The 23,829-nt window shown below is 44.1% G+C and overlaps 1 protein-coding gene across 3 annotated transcripts in view; it reads right to left on the bottom strand.

Annotated features, from left to right (window-relative positions):
• Positions 1 to 23,829, bottom strand: part of LOC147451244 (uncharacterized) — a 107,467-nt gene that overhangs the window by 41,582 nt on the left and 42,056 nt on the right. For all 3 annotated transcript variants that reach the window (XM_086520213.1, XM_086520214.1, XM_086520212.1), the window contains exon 3: positions 4,211 to 4,358. In XM_086520213.1, the coding sequence (XP_086376339.1) occupies positions 4,211 to 4,358 (148 nt within the window). The remainder of the gene's footprint in view (positions 1 to 4,210; positions 4,359 to 23,829) is intronic.

Genomic DNA, 23,829 nt, shown 5'->3' with positions numbered 1-23,829 from the left:
TTCATTCACCGTGTTTGCCACTTTATTTGTGATCATTTGCACTCTCTCACTAAAGGAACGGAGGGCTCTCCCTTCCGTAAGTAAAAGGAACCCTTGAGCACAGTTCAGAGCACTCACCTTGAGCAAAGTTCAACAGCTTGTCTTTCTCTCTCTCTGACCGCAGAGGAGTAAATCTATCTCAAATAGATCACTTCTACGCCAGTGACCACATCTGTGACTTGGGTGGATCTGTTTGCATTCTAGCAGTGACTACTTTTTTCGACCATGCGCCAATGATTCTTACTGTGGCAGACAGACAGAGGAGGGGGAGTACAATGTTGCGCATCCTTGAGAGGATCTTGCTAGATATAGAGCTTAGAGAGCCGGTGGTGGCACTTTGGATAGAGAGTTTGGACACGCAGGACACCCGTGTAGGTAGAGTGGCCTCTGGACTCGCTGAGCTTAGTCGCTTCTTCCTCCAAGAGCCTGCAGCCCGCTTGGTTGTAGCCAGGGAGGAGTCTGTCTCCAACAGAGCGTTGTTTCCTTGCAGCGGATGCAGAAGCACCACCCACATAGTCCTTGGTCGGAGGAGGAGATGCAACAAGAGGAGGAGATGCAGCAGGCTCGACAGGAGCTGACTAGCTTTGAGGAGCAGCGTCATGAGTTTGCCTTCCATCAGCAGGCATCTTAGTGGACCCAGGTGGGTGATAGAGTTACTGGGGAGTTCTTTGAGATAGTAGGCCCCCTCCATGCGCACACCAGTGTCAGCCAGTTGAGGAGACCTGATGGGTCAAAAGTTTAAGAGCCCGAGGATATGCGTGCAATCGCTACCGACTTTTACCATGATTTGTTGTTAGCTGAGCCTCAGTCATAGACCGTCTAGATGCATGCAGAGAGCAGGTTTCGGCACAAATGTCTTGCCTTGTTACTGAGGAGATGCGTCAGAGACTAGAGCTTCCCCTCCAGGTAGAGGAGCTCCATGAGGCCCTCATAGCACTCCCCCAAGGTAGCTGTCCAAGGGAGGGTGGTTTGACTCCCAACTTCTTCTTAGAGTACTGGGACTTTCTTGGTTCAGATCTTTGCAACGCATTTCAATACATCTTCCACACTGGAGAGATGCCTGGCAGCATGAGTGAGGGCTTGATCTATCTTATTCTCAAGGAGGAAGGCTCCTTGGATGAGATTCGACAGTGGTGACCCATGACCATCCTCAACTCATCCTACAAAATTCTAGCAAAGACTCTGAGCTTGAGGATTCAGCCACTACTTGAGAGCATTATACATGGGACCCAAATTTTTTCAAGGAGCGTAGTATCCTTGACAACGTTTTCACTTTTTGAGAGGCGTCTGCCCTCGCGCGTCTCCGAGGAGAGGATCTTGTGTTACTCCTCGATTTTGAGAAGGTTTACAACAGAGTTGATTGGGACTTCTTGGAGGGCACTCTACGCAGGATGGGTTTCTCACATGCTTGAATCAAAGGTGTGTCAGCTCTCTACAGGTGTCCGCACAGTCAGGTGCTCTTGGAAGGGAGAAGAGGGAAACGCTTCATGCTTACGTGTTCAGTCAGACAAGGTTGCTCTCTAGCCCCCTTCCTCTTTCTGTTCTATGCTAAGGCGATGAGCATATTTTTGACTTCACAGCAGGTTGGCTTGCGTGGTTTAGAGCTCCCTGTTAGGGGAGACAAGCTACTTGACTTGGAAGGCCAGGAAGCCAATCTGCACAGGTGTGAGCAGGCTCTTGAGGTGTTTTTTTGTGCATCAGGAGCACTAATCAACAAGAGGAAGACAGGGGCTTTCTGAATTGGCAGTGCTCTTACACCTGATTAGTCGCCAGGTGAGGGTTTCAGGTGGATTCCCCCAGGGACTCCAGTTCGTTATCTGGGTTGTCCGGTTGGCTTGGACTTGTCCCCTAAGCAGCAAACTACTCCCTTCCTTTTCCATTAGGAGGAAACTGCTTCATTGGAGTTCGGCAGGGCTCTCTTTGGCAAACAAAGTTATAGTGGCCATCCAGGTGTTGTTGGCTACTATGTGGTACATCACGTCTTGCTGGATCTTCTCGAGCTTCTTTATCAGCCAGCTTGAGATGCTGATCGGGAATTTTCTTTGGTTAGGGCGTGACACCAAGTTAGCCCGGGCCAAAGTAGCCTGGCAGGTCATCACCTTCCCATGTTCTCAAGGGGGGATTGGGATCATTGACCGAGCACAGCAGAGGAGAGCACTTCTTGGGAAGTTTGTGGTCAGAGGACTACTTCCAGGGGAGGAGCCCTGGAAGGAGCTGTTGCTTCACTGGCTTCAAGCTCGCGTCCCTCATGCAAGAGGCCCTTGGAGCCCTTCCATCAGGTGGATTTTTACAGAGATACGCAGAGTTGGTCTGAGCAAGAGGTTGGAGGATCGGTTTGCTGCGACCCTGCTCAGGTCTTTGAAGTTGGGAGCAGTTGAGGAGTGGCATGGAGCAGGCAACAGCATCAGCCCACTTGCACGGAGGAGCGCTTGAGATCTTGGGGTCCCATGGAAGAGGGTCCAACCCGCACTCTTGGCGACTGGCTTCAGTTTTCAGGTTTGTCCCAGGAGGCTCAAAGCATCCAGCTACAAGGCATAAATGGGGTACAGAGCATGTGCTTGGATATTACAGAGGCTTTACCAGCTGATTGGTCACCCCTCTAGAGACAACAGCTCCGAGATGGATGGGGGCCTTCATGCAACTGGAGGTCCTCATTGCAGTTCGTGCTTGCTCGGAGTCTTGGCATATCATTCATGTGTTCAATACAGGTGTTCAATACAGGCCCGGACATCTGGGCCATCTATAAAGGTGGCTATTATCCTTTCCACAGAGTTTTCGAATACCATCACTTTTGAGTGGAAAAGGGTGTTACACTCACATAGGATTGTGGTTACGGGCAACGGAACCAATGTCTTAGATGGGACATTTGGTGATGGATTCCCCTAGAGCACAACAACAAAGACAGATTGGTCGCAAGAGGGGACAACCCTCACAGCCATAGCAGACCCACCACAGTTCTGCATCACAACAGGGCCCTGTTCAACAGCATGATAGAGATCACAGGGGTCAGATTCAGCGGCAGTAGAGTGCTCAACAACAACACACTGTTGATTAGACAAAGACAAAGACAGGCAGGTAGGGAGAGGGAAGCGTAGCCTATCCTTGTTTACGGACAAGAAGTGAGATAGAGGTCAGAGGAGGCAGAGACCTTTGGTTCTCTGGCCATATGCACCAACCTATTGAGAGCTAAAAGAAAAAAACCTTAACTGCAGTCCCCCAGACAAACGTCTTGAGGAGAGGTTACCATATTAGGATCGAGAGGAGGTCCCAAAGCATTTAGACAGAGGTAGAGGATGAGGACCAGCAGTCAATGGCAATTCAAATATTAGCTTGTGTTGCCCCAGGATAGGCCAGCTCAGCAAGATTTGGATTCCTTGGATGTTCAATGGCGAGTGTCACTTACTGTACGCGCTATTGGGGGTGTGCAAGAGAGTGAGCCTCCTCAGTTTGCAGAGGAGTTTGACTATTCATCAGGTTTTGCATCACCAATAGATGTCTAGGTATCTGAGATCTTGCCTACACAATTCTTTGAGATTAGGGTCCATGGAAATTTCCAAATGTCTCTGTAAGGAGTGGGCCACTATGTGTGGACATGTTTTCCTACAATTATCAAGAGGACACCACATTTTCCTTGGTCCAGAGAGAGCTAGGTATTAATAAGGTTCCTTGAGTTTCTTTGTGAAGCATTTTACCCATTTTGTGTTTGTTGTGTTGAGCAAAACAAAACAGATTTTTCGTGACTATTAATATTAGGGGGGAAAGCACTTTTGAAAGCTAAATGCTAGAAGATGGCCAAGCCAAAAAAAAATCAACAAGCACCAATATGGAGTGCATTAAAATGAAGAGATATTGGATGGTGTTTGAATTTGGGTATTCTGATGAACGTACATGTGTGTACGCGGGCACGCGTGCTTGCACGTGTGAGTGTGAGTTCGAGTAAATGTCAAATTATGATCATGTGACATACTTATGTCTTGAACCAAGCTGTAGGCCAAATGATATGCCCAGATAACTCTTGCCTACAGCTTATTATTCTATTTGCTTTTGGTTTAAATAACAGCATTCATAAGTTCATTTGAAGTTCCTTGAAATTACATTCCCTTGAAATTCTTTATGATAATTAACGATAGCCTGGTGATGATTTCAAGAAAAACTTAAGCAAGGACCATACCTGATCAACAAACATGGAAGAAAACAAACAAGGCCTTGTAATTGCGACATCTATGCCCAGATTCTGAGCCCGTAACTTTTTGCTCAAGATAATCCCGAGCTGAAGAATTGACATCACGAACGCAGTAGCCGATATGCCAGCGACATACCTGATATATACATGCACAACAGCCAGTAGATTGTAACAAACCAAACATTTAAAATGAGAGCTAAATTTTTATGTACCAACACAAAGGACAGTTCAGCAATAATTTTAGAACTCGTTAGAAATATGTATAAACATAAAAATTTAATAAACCGTAACAAAACATTAAGCCATACCAGGTCCCTTGCAACTGTAGACACCTTATCTAGACATGCTGGCTCCTGGTCCCAACCTTGAGCCATGAGTGGTGGTTTGTTAAGTGATTGCAAACAATTATAAATGGCCACACCACGATAATCCTATCCAGCCACATAATGAACAGTTGACTAGGAATGGATGCTAGAAAAGGGGTTTCAGGTTTCAATTTGCTCAAAAATTGCCAGGGGAAAAAAGGAAGAACTATTCCATCGAATGAAAATGAAAACTCTGCAGACACAGTTTAGCAGTTTTGAAGAAATCACAGGTGGGGAATCACAGGATATGGGGTAAAGCAGAGATGCATATTTCCATCTACACTGATCATTCCTCATCTCAATAGGTTGTGTCATCTACACTTCTGTTGAGTGTTTTCCTCACTCTAACTTTGTGTCACATGCATGGCCAACCACACGCGCGCCCCCCCCGCCCCCCTTTCCCTCACTCTTTTTGACAAAGGAAAAACTGAAAATTCTACATGACATACCACATTCAGTAGATGTCCCAACTCTGGTAAAGTCAGACCAAAACTCCTCAACTTAGCCAATGTCTGGAGTCACTCTCTTTAAAATTTGGTTCATCTTTTGTCAATCCTGCATATCCTAGCAACTATCCCAGTCTTTAAAGTGAAGCATCTAAAGCACTATCATGAATATACTGAATATCCTCTCGAAGTTGAGGGACCTTGCTGGATAAGAAAGGGAGTTGCTTGCTCCATAGAATTGGAGGTGTTGCTTGCATGAAGAAGTGATGGGGCTAATTGCTAAATGGGTACGGGTACGACATACTAGGAGATTGTTGTCATATCCTTATAAAAGGGAGACGGGAGACAGTGGATTCGAACCCATCACCATCAAATAGATGACCTTCTAATGGTCTCACGTAACCAACCAAGCAACTACGTAGAGGTGCTCAAAGATGGTGTTAGAAGCTGGACAAACCCAACGGACACTAACTACTCGGAGGATTATCATTTTTTGTAATTATTCATTTATTGAGGAAACCTGATTTTTCATCTTGTAAATATTGGGACTTACAGATTGTATCCCAGTTTTGATAGATAGATGGAGTAGTTGGTTGATTTTGAAACTTTAAAGTTTGAAAATTGTAAGGTATATATACCACTTTTTGACCTTAATGAAAGACCTTTTGTCATTTTTAAAACAAGTTTTGAAGTCTGTGAGTGAGTGTACTGTGTACGAGAGAGAGTGTGAGCTTCATCTTGACGCTACGTGTGCACCGGTGGTCGGAATCGAGTTCGGAGAAGTGCAACGTGTTGCCCTCGACGAGAGCTACGCGCCGATACCTACATTGCGCGCGTACGGTCCGGTTTTGCGAACTCCTTCTACGAGCTTCATCTGGTGATTGGGTGAGCATACGTTGTCCGATTTTGCATTGCAGCATATCCACGCGTTCACATTGAGTAGAGCTACACATTAGGCACTTTAGATTTCGGAAACGAAGACTTGCAAATTTCGGCCAGACATCCTACGTGATTTTTCACCGGGTGTTTTGGGTTGGGGTTTTGGTTCATAGACCTTAGGGAGAGCGACCTATTGGTGTTAGTAGGGCCTCCTTCAAGTTCTATGGTGTTTCGAGATTGTTAGATGGGTGTTCGGCTCTAGAAAGCGTTGTAGGAAGTTTCCTCTTATGCACTCTTGAAGGCTGTGACTTAGACAATTGGTAGAGACCTCTGTAAGAATTAGTTAGGAGTCGGTCGAATGTAGGTTGACACCTTATGCTTGCTTCCACGCGCCTGCGGATCGAGCTTCGTCCTTAGCTGACATTATATGTTAGGTGAGTTCTCGCTGTGCTAACGTCCGTCGCGACGTATCCGTCCAATATTGGCGCCGCTGCCGGGGACGAAAACCTTAGGTAGGTGACCGAGACTAATCCTTGAGTATTGGAATTTTTGGCTTGCCAAGAGTCTCGTTTTACATTTTAATAGGATCAGAGGGTGGAGGACTCTCTAGGTCTTAGAGGGAGTTTAGGAAGCGTGTGTCTGGCCTAGATCCTTCGACTTAGTTAGATTTAGGTAGACAAAGATAGTTTTAGGTAGTAGTCAAGTCCTTGAGTAGGAAATGGAGTGGTAGAAGCGGTGAGAGCAAAGCTTGAGAGTCCGGAGAGGCCAGAAAGCAACCAAAACACCATTATCACCATTTCACATGATAAGTAAGAGTAGAGTAAGTAGGACATCATGATTCAAGATCTAAAGCATTTCATGCATGTATACTTGCTTGGTAAAGTCATCACAAGTTTGTAAAAGACGCAAAAAGACGCAAAAGTGTGTTTGAAAGCCTAAGAAAAGTCCAAAAGTTACTGTGAGTGTTTCTGATAGAGCTACAGAGCATCAGGAGCATTTCTGTCAGGAAAAAAATTAATTTCAAGCCAAGAGACATCCTACGCGTAGGATGTCTACAGGTTAATCTGGTGGGAATTTTGGGATTTTGAGTTGACCAATGTGTTCAGAAGGTGGGGTTTACCCTAATTTCAATTGGAAAGTGGAAATTTGACCATATCTTGACGGGATAAGGCCAGATAGACTGAAATTGCCAGACATCCTACCCAAATTGTGCCAAAGCATTATTTTAAGACCAAAACCACAAGATGGCTGCATGACCATGTCTTGCATGATATATTGAGTGACTGAAAAGGGTTTCACCTCATTTGGGTGAGAAAATTGGGTTCAAAAGCAGACTTTAGCACTTTTGACTGAAAAAGATAAGAACAGCTAAAATTGGGGACTTTTGAAATCCAAACCAAAATCTAAGCATACCACTGGGTTACTGACATCAAGGGGAAGCTGTGCGTCAAGTTTGGAGTCAAACAGACCAAAAAGTAGAATGTCTTTTGTGTGATTTTGGACTCCAAACCAAATTTTGAGCATACCAAAGTGATCAGCAACTCAAGGGGAGCCTGTGTTTTGAATTTGAAGCCATTCTGATGAAAAAGACATCCTATGCGTAGGATGTTTAAAGCAAGAAATTGAAGCCAGACATTGACAGTGGGCATAGCAAGGTGTTGAATAGTTTAAGGCAAGCCTCCTAGTCAATTTTGGTCCAAATTGGAGTTGATTAGACTGATCAAGATCAGCAACAGGCTGTCGGAACAGATTTCTGACTCATTGACCAGCTAATAGGTGTCCAAATCAAAAAGTAAAAACAATTGTGGACTCACCACATCAAGGGGAAACCATAGTGCAAAAATCCAGGCAAAACAAAGCAGGAGACATCCTACGCGTAGGATGTCTATTGGGGCTTACTGAAGAGAAAATTTGATTTGGCTTAGACAGTGAGATTCCATTTGGCTTAAGGATTCCAGAACTTCTTTCAGAAGTGAATTTGAACCTTGTTTGTCCATTTGACGGAGCAAAGACTGAATTCAGACTTTTTTCGCGTAAATTGACCAACATCCGAGAGAAGTATAGTTCCCGATTAGCAGACCTAATCCAGAACATTAGCAGTGTATAAGATACAGTAGTGGTTGAGATTAACTCTCCAGTTATACCAATCATTACTAAGATAACCTCTAGCAGATAAATGCTTTGATTCGATTGCCGAAATTAAACGCTTGTGTACAAGTATATTCAACAACAAAGCAAGAAGTTGTGCAAAGATAGATCCTTTGCCAGGTGAGTGGTTGGAATTGTGATAAATTGCATTGATAAGTTTGATGAATTTAAGATCAGGAAGATACATTGTTAGAGACCAGAAGGTGGAAGGTGACCAAGGTAGCTTAGTGTCCACCAAAGAGAGTGTAACTCAGGCAAGGCTAGATTCGCTAGCACCAATTATTGAGGAAGGTAATGATACTGACACTTCGTCAAACAAATCTTTCTTCATAATGGGTAGTCAACAGCCAGGAGGTTTCACCTATGACGGACCAATGCTAGGAGGAAGCATGTAACAAACTTGGACACTCCAAGTCAAGAATCAACCGCGACAGCACCAAATAACCACTTCAAAACAATTCACAGATCACAATAGATTTGCACTGGCCCGGCGGAGTTCCGTGCCTAGAGATATTGGCCCCAAAGACTGGCGCCCCTTTCGGTATTTCTTTTTGTATTAATCAATCATCAAAGTACAAGAGAGCGGTTAGGGTTTCACTCTCAGACTCTGCGTCCAGATGCTCTGAGAAGTGAGGCCCTCACCACTAATTTAAAGGTTACAAGGGATGCCCAAAAGAAGAGCCCCAAAAGCTTTTAAAATCAAAAGCATCAGTTCTCTCTCTCTTGAGAGTCTTTTCTCTTTTTTTATATAAAAAAAAGCAAAAGCAAAATTCGCGTCGCTCATCATTTTCCAAAAAAAAAAAAAAAAAAAAAAATAATAATAATCCGCCTCCGCGATTTCCGGAATTTAGGGTTTTTGGCAAAAATTAGGGTTTGCAGGAATTTTAGGGTTTCTGCTGTCCGCCACGTCATCACTTTGTGACATACCCCCCTCTTGAAAGCATTGTAATCGACCGCGATTACGCCTGCAAAACCGACAAAAGCCATAAACCGTCTTAGCAGACACTGACTGTTAGTACCTACGTACTAGGAATGCACATCTAGCACATGTACAAAATCGACAGTCACATCACACGACATCACAGGACATCACCAGACATCACAGGACATCACATGACATTCAACATTCATTCAGATCTTAGACCATGATTTATCGGCAATGTAGCTAGCAATCACATCTAGGTCCAATCGGGACCTCATCGATGTCCGATTGACTAACCCCTATTGCAACCATGTCTATTCGAGATCAATCAGACCAACATGCTGCAGTCATTTCGGCTATCAGTTCCTGCACTCACAAGAAGTCAAGAACAAATCAGTATCATAATCAGGAATTCCATTTCATAAAGTCATCCAGCAGAATACTGTCAGCTCTCAGTATCCCTGAAGCTCAAAGAGACATCAGTGACTTCAGTATCAAAATCGAGGCATCTGTTGACAAAGGAGCGGAGTAACTCCCCTCTAGTGCATCCCACTGCACCAGATCTTCGGCCAAGCTGAGTTTCTGGGTTCCGTTTGGAGTAGACTATGCTAAACCAAAACATCGAGGTAAAGTTTCACAATCCGAGGAGTATCTGCTAGGTCCTCCTCCTCCATCCACTTCGCATCAAATGCAGGAAAGTTCTTGAACTTAACCAAGAACCCGCCTTCGGACTTTACCCTTCTTCGTATCAATATGTGCCAAAATCTGTTCAGGAACAAGGATCTCCTCGTTTTCTTCCACTTTGGGTTGCTCATCAGGCTCCCCATCATCAGGCACATCACCCTTAACAGGTTTCAAGAGACTCACATGCAATGCATTGTGAATCCTCCAAGTATCTGGCAGTTCCAATCGGAAGGAGACATCATTTATCTTGTCAGTAATCTGGAAAGGTCCGTAGTATCACATACTAAGCTTTGGAAAAAGCCTCTCCTTTCCCTGTTTCTTTCGTAGGCGTGGCTTCTCAAAAGTAAGAGCACCCAATCATCCTCCTTCAGTTTCCAGTCGCGACGATGGCGATCCGCTGCCTTTTTCTGTCGTTCTTGAGACTTCTGTAAAGTCTCGCGAACCTTGGCAAAAGCCGTATCCAAATCTCGCGAATATTCATCCGCTTCAAATTTTTAATCTTTCGTGCTCAGGAAGGATGGAACCTTCGCAGCAGTTTCAACAATCTCTCATGGCATCTTCCCCGTCGAAGAGTGTATCGTGTTATTGTAGGCAAATTCCACCAAAGGTAAGTTCTTTTCCCATTGAGTCTTCTGATGCGAGATACAAGACTTCAATAAATCTAAAATCACTGAATTGGCAATCTCAGATTGCCCGTCAGTCTGCAAGTGGAACGATGACGAGAACTGCAACCGCGTGCCAATGTTCTCCCAAATTGCCTTCCAAAACAAACTCATAAATCTGGGGTCTCTGTCGGAGACAATCATCTCAGGCGTGCCATGTAATCGGAAAATCATCGTGATCATTCTGTATTCTCGGGAGATAAAAAAAAATGAAATCCATTTCAATATTTTCTCAGGGGCGGGTGGGTATGGGTAAAGGCTGTAACAATCCCTGTGCCTTATGCCTGTCAAACTTGACCTTCTAGCATACCAAGCAACTGCGCACAAACTCTTCCACATCCTTCTTCAGTCTCCGCCAAAAGAAATCTCTCTCTACCCCTTTCATGGTGGTAGCAATGCTGCGGTGACCCGTAAAAGGTGGACAGTGGCAATCAGTCATAACCTTTTCCCTCAACGGCTGTGTAACGCACAACATAGTCTTTTTCATCAAGTAGCCTTCCCGAAGGGAGTATCCAGCTACTGTCTCCCCATCCCGTATCCGTGTGAAAATATCTGCAAAATCTGTATCTGTGGCACACTGATCGACCATATCCTCGAAGCTCCTATGATGTATCGCGGAAATAGCCAGAACCAACGGTTTTCGAGACAAAGCATCTGCCACCACATTCTTCTGACCCTGCACATGGACAATCTGGAAGTGAAATTGTGACAAGATGTTCGCCCACCGCATCTGCTTTTCCGAAAGCTGCTTCTGTGACAAGAAGTAGCGCAAACTCTGATGGTCTGTAAAGACAATGAAATCCGCTCCGAGTAGGTAATGCCGCCACTGAGTAAGAGCGTGGATAACCGCCAAAAGCTCTTTCCCATAGATCTGTGCTGTCATCTCCGGCCTAGAGAACAAACGGCTCTCGTAAGCTATGACATGGCCTTCTTGCATCAAGACCGTACCCAGACTACGACCACAAGTATCACAAAATACTTCAAATGACTTTTGCAAGTCCGGCAAAGTCAAAATAGGTCCCGTAGTCAATTTCTCTTTCAATGTCCGAAAGGCAGTCACCTCTGTGGGTCCCCACGAAAAAGGTACTCCTTTCTGTGTCTAGGTATGCAAAGGGGAAGCAATCTCTGCAAACTTTCGTATGAACCGCCTGTAGTACGAACACAGTCCCAAGAAGCTTCTAGCTTCATGGACATTCCTCAAATCGGGCCAATCACGGATAGTCTCTATCTTGGCCGGTTCATTTGCACTCCTACTGTTGACACAATGTGTCCCAAAAAATGTATCTCCGGTAGGAAAAATTCACTTTTCTTAGCATTAATCACTAATGTGTGATCTCGTAATGCCTGAAAGACTTGAAGCAGATGATCTCTGTGTTCTGCCTCATTCTTGGAGAAAACAATGATGTCGTCAAAGAAAGTGCCAACAAATAGCCCGTACTCTCGAAAAATCTTGTCCATCATCCGGTTAAATGTCGCAGGAGCATTGGTTAAGCCAAAAGGCATCACCAAAAACTCAAATAACCCAAAAGTCGTCCGAAAAGCTGTCTTGTAGACATCTCCTGGTGCTATCCTGATCTGATGATATCCACTCTTCAAGTCAATCCTGCTAAAGCACGAGGATCCCTGTAACCTGTCGAGTATATCATCGATCCTAGGAATCAGAAATCTGTTCTTGATGGTGATTTCGTTGAGAGTGCTATAATCAATGCACATTCTCCAAGATCTGTCTTTCTTCAAAACCAACAACACTGGAGAGCAATACGGTGAAGTACTAAGCTGGACAAGACCCTTTTCCAAGAGGTCTTTCACTGAGTTCATAATCTTTTCATTCTGTACTCGGCTCACACGATAAGGTGGCCGATTCGGTGGCGTGCTTCCAGATATCAGATCAATGGTATGATCTTCAGGCCCTCTCAAAAGCAATCGGCATGAGCGTGGAGAAAAAAAATCTTGGCGTTCTTTTCTTCAGGTCAAAACATATTCAACCTTTATCCATCGTTCAGTTCTCCCAAAAGAATGAGTAAGAAAACTGAAGTTCATCAAGTACAATCTCTAAGCCCTTCATTTATCAAAGTCGCTTTCTCGGCCCGGTAGTCAACCACGGCGTAGTTCTTGTGGTACCAAGGGATCCCGAGTAGAACGTCACTCACGTGCCCTGAACACCCCTGTCATTGCAAACGAAGTTTGCCAATGCTCGGTGTAATGGCAACATCCCATCCGGGTGCCAGTCGAACTACCTCCGCCTGTGGCGTCAGTCTGTCGGGCGCAGTTCCAAATCGAGCCACCAATTCCAAGTGAAAAGAAGTTGGCCTTGGCTCCTTCAAAAGAGCTTCCTGATCCTTCACTTTGCCTCAAAAAAAAACGGCAAAGTTTGTACTTTCATTCATTTGATTCGGTGCAAGTCCCACGCCATGTGGTACCAGTTCTCCTTTTCTATCTGCCTTTTCTGCCACATTCCTCAGCTGCTCTCGAACTCTCAGACCTGTCGTCGTCTTTATCATTCTGTTCTTTCTGTGCCTTATCAGGGCACTTTGCGGAAATATGTCCATGTTTCCCGCATCCAAAGCACTTCCCCTCTCTGATGAAGCGAGCTCTCTCCTCAGGAGTAAGCTTGGGTCGTGCATCCTTTTTTTTCTCTGGGTTGCTCTTTTTTATTCTACTTTCATTCCCAGAAGTCTGTTCGGCTCGTTGTGTCATGGCCTTATCTGTGGGGTAGGTCAGACTGCCAGAGTGAATGGCAAAGCCCCACTTCGCATGACTCATCAACTCCTGAATAGAAGCTGACTTCTGTTCCAAGCAGTGGTCTCGGATCTCTGTAGGTAGACCCCAGGTAAACCGCTCAATCTGTTCTCTGAACGAGATCTTCTTGAATGAAGAGGCGGGTAGAAAAGAGCTCCAGAATCTTTCACAATAAGAATTCACTGTATTGCTCTTGGTCATCCGGAGATGGTTCCAAGCAGCTCGTATATCTCGCTCAAACTCTTGAGTCAACCAAGAAGAAATAAAAAGCCTCTTGAATTTCAGCCATGTAACTGGCACAGTCTTGCTTAATAGAAGCGTGGACCACCAAGTACGAGCATTACCCTTAAAGTAAGAGGCAGCTCTCCGAATCTTGGAGTGCTCTGAATAGCGTCCTCCCGCGAAAGCGATGTCAAACTGCTGTATAAAAGACAAAGCCTTCGAAGCATCTGAGTATCCTGAAAAAGTACCAAACTTGATCGAGTGGCCACCTTCCTTAAACTCTCGGACTTTCTTGCTTTTATCTTCGAGAAAGTCATACTGGTTGGCTTTGTAAAAATTCTTCTTGTTCGCATAAAACTTTTCGTCATCGGAATCTGAGCTGTCTGTAGACGAGTCCTCAGTAGAACTGTCAGTCTCTGGGCGAGATGTAGCCTTCTTTGCCTTTTTCTTGCCCGTTCCAAAGCTTTGTGTCTTGCTTCGCTATTTGCTTTTTCTGTCTTCTTCGCTCTAATCCGAGGAGCTAGAAGAACTGTCAGAAGAAGAAGAAGAAGAACTGGGTACTCCTTCAAATCGAACACGCTTCTTCCGTTTCTTTGCCTTGTCAAATGTCGACCGACGACCCAAATATCCCGGGAAGTCAGTACCTTTGTACTGCTTTTTGCCGTGCTTTTTGCCTTTCTTTTGCACGTCGAAAAGCTGAGCAATCCGTGCATCAACCACGTTCTCCAGTTCCTTCTCCGTATATTTCTTGGAGGCAGAAGGTTTCTTGAGAGCGGGTTTCGGGAGTGGTGTTGTGGTTCTTTGCCACTCCATCTGTAGCTCTTTCAAAGAGGTCTGGTTCATATATTTTGCCATCTTCGGGTCCTTGGCAAAATTGAGCATCATCATTGTTGCATCGCTGATCAACTGGCGACGCTCTATCTCTCGCCGCTCCGCCTAAGTAGGCCAAGGCGGGCCATACTCTCTGTCTGAATCTTCGTTGTGATCCCAGCCCGCATCTCCAGATGCAGAGGGAGTCGACTGATCATTGCCTGAAGCCATAGGTGCCGCGGGAAAAAAACTTCGGGGATCGGATTTCCCGTAAAAGAGAAATCGGCCGTGCTCTGATACCACTGTAACAAACTTGGACACTCCAAGTCAAGAATCAACCGCGACAGCACCAAATAACCACTTCAAAACAATTCACAAATCACAATAGATTTGCACTGGCCCGGCGGAGTTCCGTGCCTAGAGATATTGGCCCCAAAGACTGGCGCCCCTTTCGGTATTTCTTTTTTGTATTAATCAATCATCAAAGTACAAGAGAGCGGTTAGGGTTTCACTCTCAGACTCTGCGTCCAGATGCTCTGAGAAGTGAGTACCTCACCACTAATTTAAAGGTTACAAGGGATGCCCAAAAGCAGAGCCCCAAAAGCTTTTAAAATCAAAAGCATCAGTTCTCTCTCTCTCTTGAGAGTCTTTTCTCTTTTTTTTTATAAAAAAAAAAGCAAAAGCAAAATTCGCGTCGCTCATCATTTTCCAAAAAAAAAATTAAAAAATTAATAATCCGCCTCCGCGATTTTCGGAATTTAGGGTTTTTGGCAAAAATTAGGGTTTGCAGGAATTTTAGGGTTTCTGGCAGAAATTAGGGTTTCTACTGTCCGCCACGTCATCACTTTGTGACAAAGCACCTCCCTAAATCCTTTGAATGATTCCAAGCTCACTGTGATCTTCTTAGAGGGAACAAACTCGAGGGGAGCCCTAGTCTATTCTGACTATCGAGGACGCAAGTGCATTTGTATTGAAGAGAGGCCAGCACAGAGATTGGAGATAATCCGAGTCTATGATGATGGAGATAGATTCCGAGACGAAAAGGGGAACCACTATCTAATAGTTAGTAACCCTGAAGATTACCACAGATATGGAGATAACGTGGCGAAAGGGAAAATGGTTTCAGAAGCTCAAGAACCGCCACCAAACATTGATCGGCCCGGAGCTATTTTTATGTATGATAAGAAAACAACCAGGATTCCAACTTATAACGAGAACGTGGGAATCTACAAGCATGAGAGTGAGGATATAGTCGCTTACTTTCGCGGCAAAGAACCATACGTAAACGAATTAAGCAAAGACAAGGTTCTTTACTTATTCTCTTATGAAACTGCTATGGGGAAGGGTATAGTTTTTGTTGATAGATACGGGCGAGAATACCAACGCATTCTCCCAGAGGAGGTAGAAAGGGCAATAGGTCCAAGAGCATCAACATATGCCTCTGAGGATGTGCCAAGAGCCACCTACACCCCAAGCAAGTCGACGAATCCTTTTTCAGAAGATTATGACGCTACCTCACATTCCACCCGACCGCAGGCATTCAACAACCAAAACTAACCGGCAAACCGGCCATCATTGCAGGCATGGCTTCGACAGAGTGCAACATGGGAACAAGACCGAAGCCGAGATAGTTATCAAGCCGTACGAGGGCTAAGGGATTTGCAAGAACCACCACTCCATTCAAGGCATCAAGGAGAGAGTAAGCCAAAGACTCAAGGGTCAACAGAGCCTGGAAGGCCACCCATAGAACGAGTTCGAAGAGATGAACCATCTCTGGCGAGAACTGTTAGAAATTATGGCTTAGGAGCACCACTGGGAGAGGAACCAGTCTATTACAAAAGTCTTGAGGAGGTATATCGATTAGGACGTGAAGATCCAATGATGAGGTTTGTAGACCATCAGAGAATTAGACCTTCTCAAGTGCAAAAATGGGTAAACAAGAAATACATAGAAAGTAGAGACCCAAGAGATCATGTAGCAGCCTTTGTGCGTGTAATTAGAGCCGAAGAGATGTTAGACTTTCCTACCCAATTTGCAGGGTTTGGACTGACCCTAGAGGATGATGCTACTACTTGGTTTGACTCTGTAGAGCGTAGAGACTTTGAGTCTATGGAGGAAGTGTTTGACGAGTTTATTAAGGAATTCTCACAAAGGGGGATAGCTCATAACACCGTTTCACAAATCCATAAATTCAAACAGAAAGATAGGGAATCTGTACGAAAGGCAGCCCTAAGACTAAAAAGATATGTTAAGTTCTGTTATGTGGAAGAACTGCCAACTCAGTCCAGACTCATGCTGATATTCATCCAAGGACTAAGGAATGCGGATCTCCAGAAAGACTTACATATGAAAAGAAGCACGACGTTGAATGAGTTGACTAAGGAGGCTCTTTACTTTGTGGACAATTGTGCGGTCTACAAAGAGGGGGAGTTCAAGGACCTTGACGACGATTCATCTTCACAACAAAGTGGAAGCAAGTCTTCTAAAACACCGAAAGGAGAAGTAGCTATAAACCAAGAGCAGCTTATAGATGAAGTGCTAAAAAATATTAACTTGTACGCCAAACCCCAAGTTAAACAACCCAAGTGGTGTGCTATTGAACAAAAATGGACAAACCATGGGACCGACGAATGTTATTATAACAAGGGATATGTGAGAGAGAGACCTTACGCTCCCCAAGCTCCGGTAGCTTCTCCTCAAGCTCCACCGATGCCTAGGTATCAAGCAGGTAACCTACCAAGACCTATAGGTGTAGAAAGACCACAACCGGTGTTGGAGCAACAACCACCCCTACCAGGATTACGACCAGTCGGTATAAGATATACACCAACCGTAACTGAATCAGAGGATAAGGCTTTGGTGCCTATGCATGCATATTATGAAGATCCCAATGGATATGCGGAAAACTCTGTCTATTATCCACCGGAAAAACCCTCGACACCAGAACCATGGAGCATGATAGGAAGTACAGGACCACCAACAGCTGCACAGGCAGCAGGAGAAGGGAGATATAGCTTAGATGAACGAACATTGTTGTTCATAGCCAACGGAGGTATGGGCGGACAAAGACATGCATACCAACAAAGAGGAGCTCAAGGAGCACCTCAACAACCCAAGGAACCCTGCTACAAGTGTGGTGAAGACCATTGGCTAAGAAACTGTCCTCATGATGAAATCATTACAATCAACGCGTATTGCACTGAGTGTGGAGTTACTCATTTGATTCCTGATTGCCCTAAAAACCCGAGCAAAGGAGCAAAAACCACCTTGAACATACTAGAAACAGTACCTTCCAGTGGAGGGTCGGAAAATGAAACAATCATACCTATTCAGGCAGTAGCACGAGCCCAAGCTCAAAGAATGACGAACCAACCCATAGTTGAAGAGCCAAAAACCGATGTCCAAAGTTCAAAAATGAAAGATCAGAGAAGCACTTGGAAAGCTAGAAAAGCGCGTATGAAAGCCAGGAAGGAATGAGAGCAAACAGCTCTATCCGAGGAGTTGAAACATACAAAGGATAGATTAGAGCGGTTAGAGGATCTAGCTAGCTTAAGTTCACACACCACGGCAACCATAGCACCCAAGGAAATAACAGAGCCCAAAAGTACAGGATCAGAAGGATCTGTACTGGCAGACAAGGTAAATGAGCAGTTGGATGCGCTTCTAAAGGCTTATGAAACCAGACTCAAAAAGAACCAAACCCAAGAGCAAAGGTGGATGACTTATCCATATGCAGAAATAGAAAAACAAAGGTTGGAAATGTATAAAAAGATGATCGAAACAGCTCAATCATTGATGGAAGACCCGCTGGGTAAACCTATAAATTGGCATGAGGCACCAGCTCCAACCAACTTTAGAGAAACATGTAGAAACAGAAAGATTCACTAATGCCTATGAGTCCAGAGGAGAGCCTATCATAGTGCCAAATACCACAGATGAGGCAAGTGATGGGTTCCAACCTAAAACATTGACAGAAATGGGTAAGGACTGTAAGGGTCTAGACGATCTGTGGAAGCAAATCCGTGAGACCAACGAGGCTAATAGGATGAGTAACCACATGAATAGTATGAGAAAAGAAAAGAATGTAACCTTACCTCCTATTGAAGAATTTGAGGCAAGGTCACAAATGAACTTTGAAATACATTCACAAGGGGGAGACCAAGGATCAATTAGTTTGGGGCACAGCCAACCAGACTCGCTGAGAACTTTACCCTCTTACCTAGGAGAGTATGAAGCCAAGTCGGAAGTGAGAACAATCCCATCTCAAAGACTTTCTTTTAACAAAGTGATGGATTTGCAAGAATTGATTGAGTTGTTGTCCACTTCGGTGGCATGCACAATCACATTAGCAGAACTCCTAAGGTTACGGCCAAACATGTGGACCACAGTAGGTAAATGCCTAGAAAAATTTGGAGTAAAAGACCCCACCTTGAGGCTATAGGAAAGGATAAGAGAGTTGGACAGACCTCAATTAACCACTAGGCTAGTACCATTAAACAAGGTTGGAGAGTATTGTGAGGGAGAAGATGGAAACACCACGCTACCATTAGAATTCCAAGGAGTAGTCTCCAAAGCTATTCTTGACAGTGGAGCAGGAGTTGCTATCGTCACCAAGGAAATCTAGAAAAAATGGGGAAAACCAGCTTTGAGAGCTACCAGAATGAAATTGCAATTGGCAAACGAGTTCATGGAGAAGTCCCTAGGACTCTTAGAAAAAGTGATTGTCACTTCGTGCGGGATCGAGTATGAGCATACATTTGCAATAGTTGATTTTGACAAAAAGAACAATTATGAGATCATATTGGGAAGACCATTCATGCGACAGTTGAAGATGGTCCAAGATTAGGGTTACGACCACATATACCTCAGACATGGCAAGACAACAACTAAAATACACCTGAAAGACCATAGTTACAAAGATGTGAACCAAACACCTGTGGAAGAGTTTGATTCAGCTACAGTAGCAGGATCGGAACTCCCAGCATGGTTAGGGCAACAAAAAGAGCTATGGATGTACGGAGCTTCACATTGTGGAAGCTTAAAAAGAGAGGAATACGTCTTAGAAAGAGCAATTGAGGACAAGGAGTATATTCCGGAACCTTTTCCTGAAGATGGCTTGGAACCTCTAGAATGGGAACACATACTAGCTACATTAGATGTCTGTACCATTACAGATAGTCCAACAACAAAATTTTGCGATAAGGGTGGCTATGATGTGCTACCCTACTACATGGTAAACATTATACTAGGAGAAGATGAGACGATAGAACCACCAGAACAAGAAGAGTTTTATAACTCCTCCGAACACCTGGAAGTAAATGATGATGCAAATAATGAGTGTTCGGACACCTCAAGTGAGTGTGGAAGGGAACCCGAGAATATTAAGTTTTATGATTTTGCTAATCAACACCTTAGACACCAAGAACGCTATAGGAAAAAACGAGCACGGAAAAAAGCTATAGAGCTGGAAGCTCGTGACTTTCAGTTAATTGGGAACCAACTCTATAAGCGAGGAAAGGACAATCAACTTAGAATCTGTGCAAGTGAAAGCGAATACCTGCTGATTCTAGAACATGCACATAGCGGAATAAGTGGAGGCCATTTTTCGGACGATAAAACGGCAAAAATAGTCTTAACCGCAGGTATATGGTGGCCTACATTGCACATGGATGCTGAAGAGTTTGTAAAGCGTTGTGACGCATGTCAGCACACCAAGGTGCCAATAAAAAGAGATGAGATGCCACTACGGCCAATGATGGGAGCAAGAGCATTTGCAAAATGGGGCATTGATTTTGTGGGACCTATCTCACCCCTTGCATATCGCACCCATATCCAATATATCATTGTGGCTACGGACTATCTCACAAAATGAGTCGAAGCCAAGGCAACACAAAAAACAAATGCACGCACCACTGCACAATTTTTGTATGAGAATGTTTTTGTACGATACGGGTTACCAATAGAAATTGTCAGTGATCGTGGGACACATTTTCTTAATGAAGTCATTGAATATCTGCTAGAGGAATTCATGGTCATACATAAGAAATCTGCTCCATACCATCCACAGGCAAATGGACAAGCTGAGGCCACAAATTAAACACTATGCACGGTTCTTACTAAAATAGTGTCAGAGTCAAGAACAGATTGGGATCAGCACCTACACTCAACACTATGGGCATACAGGGTAGCTTACAAAACATCAATAGGAACAACACCGTACAACATGGTGTTTGGCATAAATGCTATACTACCCATAGAGTTTTTAATTCCAACTCTACGAGTAGCGAAACGCTTAGAATGGACAGGGCATGAGCTCTCTTCAAGAATAGATGATCTTGAAAAGCTAGACGAACTCCGCTTGAGAGCTGTAGCTTCAATCTATGCTAAAAAGAGAAGACAAAAAGAATTTTTTGACAAACGTGTGCGAACTAAAGAGTTCAAAACAGGTGATTATGTACTTGTTTATACTTTGAAGCAACATGCCAAGAAAATTAAAAAGCGAGGGATGGGACCCTTTGTGATTAGTGATCTATCACAAAGCGGAACTGTCAAGCTTGCTACATTAGCAGGTGAAGAAATGCCAAACTGGATTAGTGGATGTCGACTGAAGAAATATCATCTACCACTCACACAAGAGATGCTCCAACAGATTCATCAAGGAAAACAACGAATGAAGGAAAAACAGAGAGTACGAGAGGAAGCTCAAGCAGAAGCAAAGGAACGCATTGCAAAACAAAGACTTCTGCGACAACAACAACAAAGTGGAGCACCATTCCGAATCAATGCAATTAGACTGACGAAGTTGGATGAAGACACAGTGGAGCCAATAATTGCAGTCAAAGTGGGCAGCAATCAAGTTGAATCGACGGCATTGCTTGATTCTGGAGCTCAGGCAAATTTGCTCTCTTACGGATTATACCAACAGCTCAAATCCACAGGTCAAACTTCATCCTACTCCTCAGTACATCACACCCGTTGAAAACATTGGGATGGACTATATTGCATGTACAAATACATCAATATATTTACCCACACAAATTCTATGTGGTGGAGGATGAAAGCACACAACACCCAATGATGTTGGGACAACCTTGGCAAAAAGAGTACAATGTGCAGATAGATTGGAATGCAAAGGCAATCAAAATTCAGCATGCACATGAACAACAAGTGATAGATCTTGCTCAGCAATACCGAAATAATCAGCCGCAAGCCATGCAATCACTGGAAAAAGAGCCAAAAGCAAGAATGCCACCAAAGAACAACATGATACCCGAGACCAACAGACAGATAAAAGCCAACCATGCTAACTACATACATACGAAGTCACCGGCCGCAATGCAAAGATCTAGGTTACCAAAACAACAGAAACAAGTATAGAGACGGAAGGATAGAAATGACATGGAAGACAAACAACAATGCAACGAAAGAATTCCACCGAAGCAGATAGTTCAACCAAAAACCAAGGGCATAAAACAAGTATGGATCCCAAAGAAAATGCTCAACAATAACTCAAATGTCACTAGCATTTGGATACCCAAACAAAATCAAAAGGAACTCCCTTCAGTACAAGCAACAACGGAAGGCAGACAGCTACATGTGAAAAAAGGCAAGCGACTTATGTGGATGCCAATCAGCAACAAAATAGTGGCAACAAAAGAAGTAGAAAAACATCTACAAAAACCGGCCAAAACAAAATACCAATGGAAAGCAAAGGCAATACGGTCCACGACCATTCCGACCAAGCCAATCCTCTCCATAGAAACAACTACGGCTATATCAACACTAGCGGCAAAGCAATTACCTTTTGCAAAAAAGACAATTAAACAGAGAGCAGTAGAGTTACAGCTGTTACTTGCAAAGAAAACAGGAAACCTCGACGGCGAATGCCAATAAGCATCTTGCTTATTCCCTTCTCTTACACGGCATTAATTTTTCCATGCATTGACCAAGTATGCATAAATTAGGACCACATTGATTGGCCAAGCATTAGCACAAATTTTTCAACCTATGTACGACACATACTCCAAGGCGATACCTTGTCGTCCGGGAGGACTCCGGCTAAGGGGGGGGGAGGCATTCTCAAAAGCGAAACCAATAGCAGAAAGAGCAAAAAAAAGGGGACATGATTTTCGACTATTTTAAGAGGGGTTGTTTGATTGCGAAATTTTCTGGACTAACCCAAGTACATATGCCCTTATACAGCATGTATCTATAGGTATATGGGACCAAACGCCAAATCAAGCCCCTAGGTGTGTGTATATAAGTAGAAATAGCCATTTTTCGAGCAAAATATTGGTAAAACGGAGAAATCCGGCCATAAAAATTGCATGTGAGTATATATAATGTTTTGCAGTGATGTTTGTGATTTATTATGATTTTTGGGGATTTTTTGGATTTGATTTGCTATTTTCCTTTTAATTTTGCTAATTTTCGGCAAAAAAACTTCAAAAATACAAAAAGCAGATGAAAAACGGTCATAATGAAAAACGAAAAATATGGGGATGATCAGTGACAATAGGACAACCTATGGTACAGTGGAGGTGCAATTATGAGACTGGAGCGGAAAGCGTGTTTTCGCCAAGTTTTGATCGAAATGCCAAATTTCTGGTAAACAGAGCAAATGGAGTCCAAATCAAGAAATTCTTGAGCCTAAACCGCATCTCGCAAGAAGATAGGAGCACATGTCAAATTTCATGAAAAGTAGTTCGAGAACCTCCATTATAAGAAATGTTCACCTCATTTTTAGCTCATTCTCACTATTGACCTTTTAGAGAGAGCTTCTGCCACCTAGAGCGGATTGACCTTCCAGCAGCTTCTATGACGCGCACGACTACCCGACGAGCTCCAGACATGAGAGGTAGGCTCACCACCTTGAGCTTTTCGTGCATGTTTGTCGTTTTGTCGCGAAAGCTAGCGAAGGGTTCACACACAAAGCGGGCGGTAGAGACCTACAAGTAGAGACGGCGACCTAATGGCTAACCCAAAAACAACAAGACTTCATCGGCAGCTTACCCTAGCATAGGAGACCAGTCCTGGATGTCCAAAGGCAGTAGAAAACCATCGGGAAAAACCATAATTCCTAGAATCCCGCAAGAGGCCACCAAATGGGAAATCGGCAAAAAGGCGACCAAATGCTATCAAAATTCATGGGTAGGAGCATCTCGACATGCTCGACAAGTCTATGTGACCCACATAACCAAAAAGTGACCCGAAGCGACACTAAACTTCAGACACGCCATCAGACACACAAAGCGTCAAATTACTCTTGCGGCCAAACCGCATGCTCGTTTACCACCAAACTTCACGAACGGCTTTCCTAGACCATCAACAACCAAGTCTTATGATGGTAGACTACCACAAATCATCGAAGATATGTAAACGCAACCACAGGTGCTTCTAGAGCGACAAATTGCCAAATGAAGCTCCGGAGAAGCCAAAGTCGACAAAAACCATATAGCAAGGATCCCGAAGGGATTGGGAAGCTATGGAGACCAACATCAAGAAATTTCATCACCAAAAAGCACTCCAAAAGTCAGAAAACGGCTCAGAGGCTCTGAAGTCCACACAAGGAGATTCTCTATCCATTTGACTTTTTTGTTGAAATTAGGCTTAAAAGGGACTCAGGGGGACCAAGGATAGGCACTAGGAGCACAATCCATGAAAAAATCATCAAGAGACATCCTACGCGTAGGATGTCTCAAGGGCATTTCTGGGCACAGACTCCAACATT

The sequence above is a fragment of the Adiantum capillus-veneris genome, chromosome 9 (genome assembly GCF_014529385.1).
Source record: "Adiantum capillus-veneris isolate H3 chromosome 9, ASM1452938v2, whole genome shotgun sequence".
Taxonomy (NCBI): Eukaryota; Viridiplantae; Streptophyta; class Polypodiopsida; order Polypodiales; family Pteridaceae; genus Adiantum; species Adiantum capillus-veneris.
This window is presented reverse-complemented; position numbering and strand designations above follow the sequence as displayed.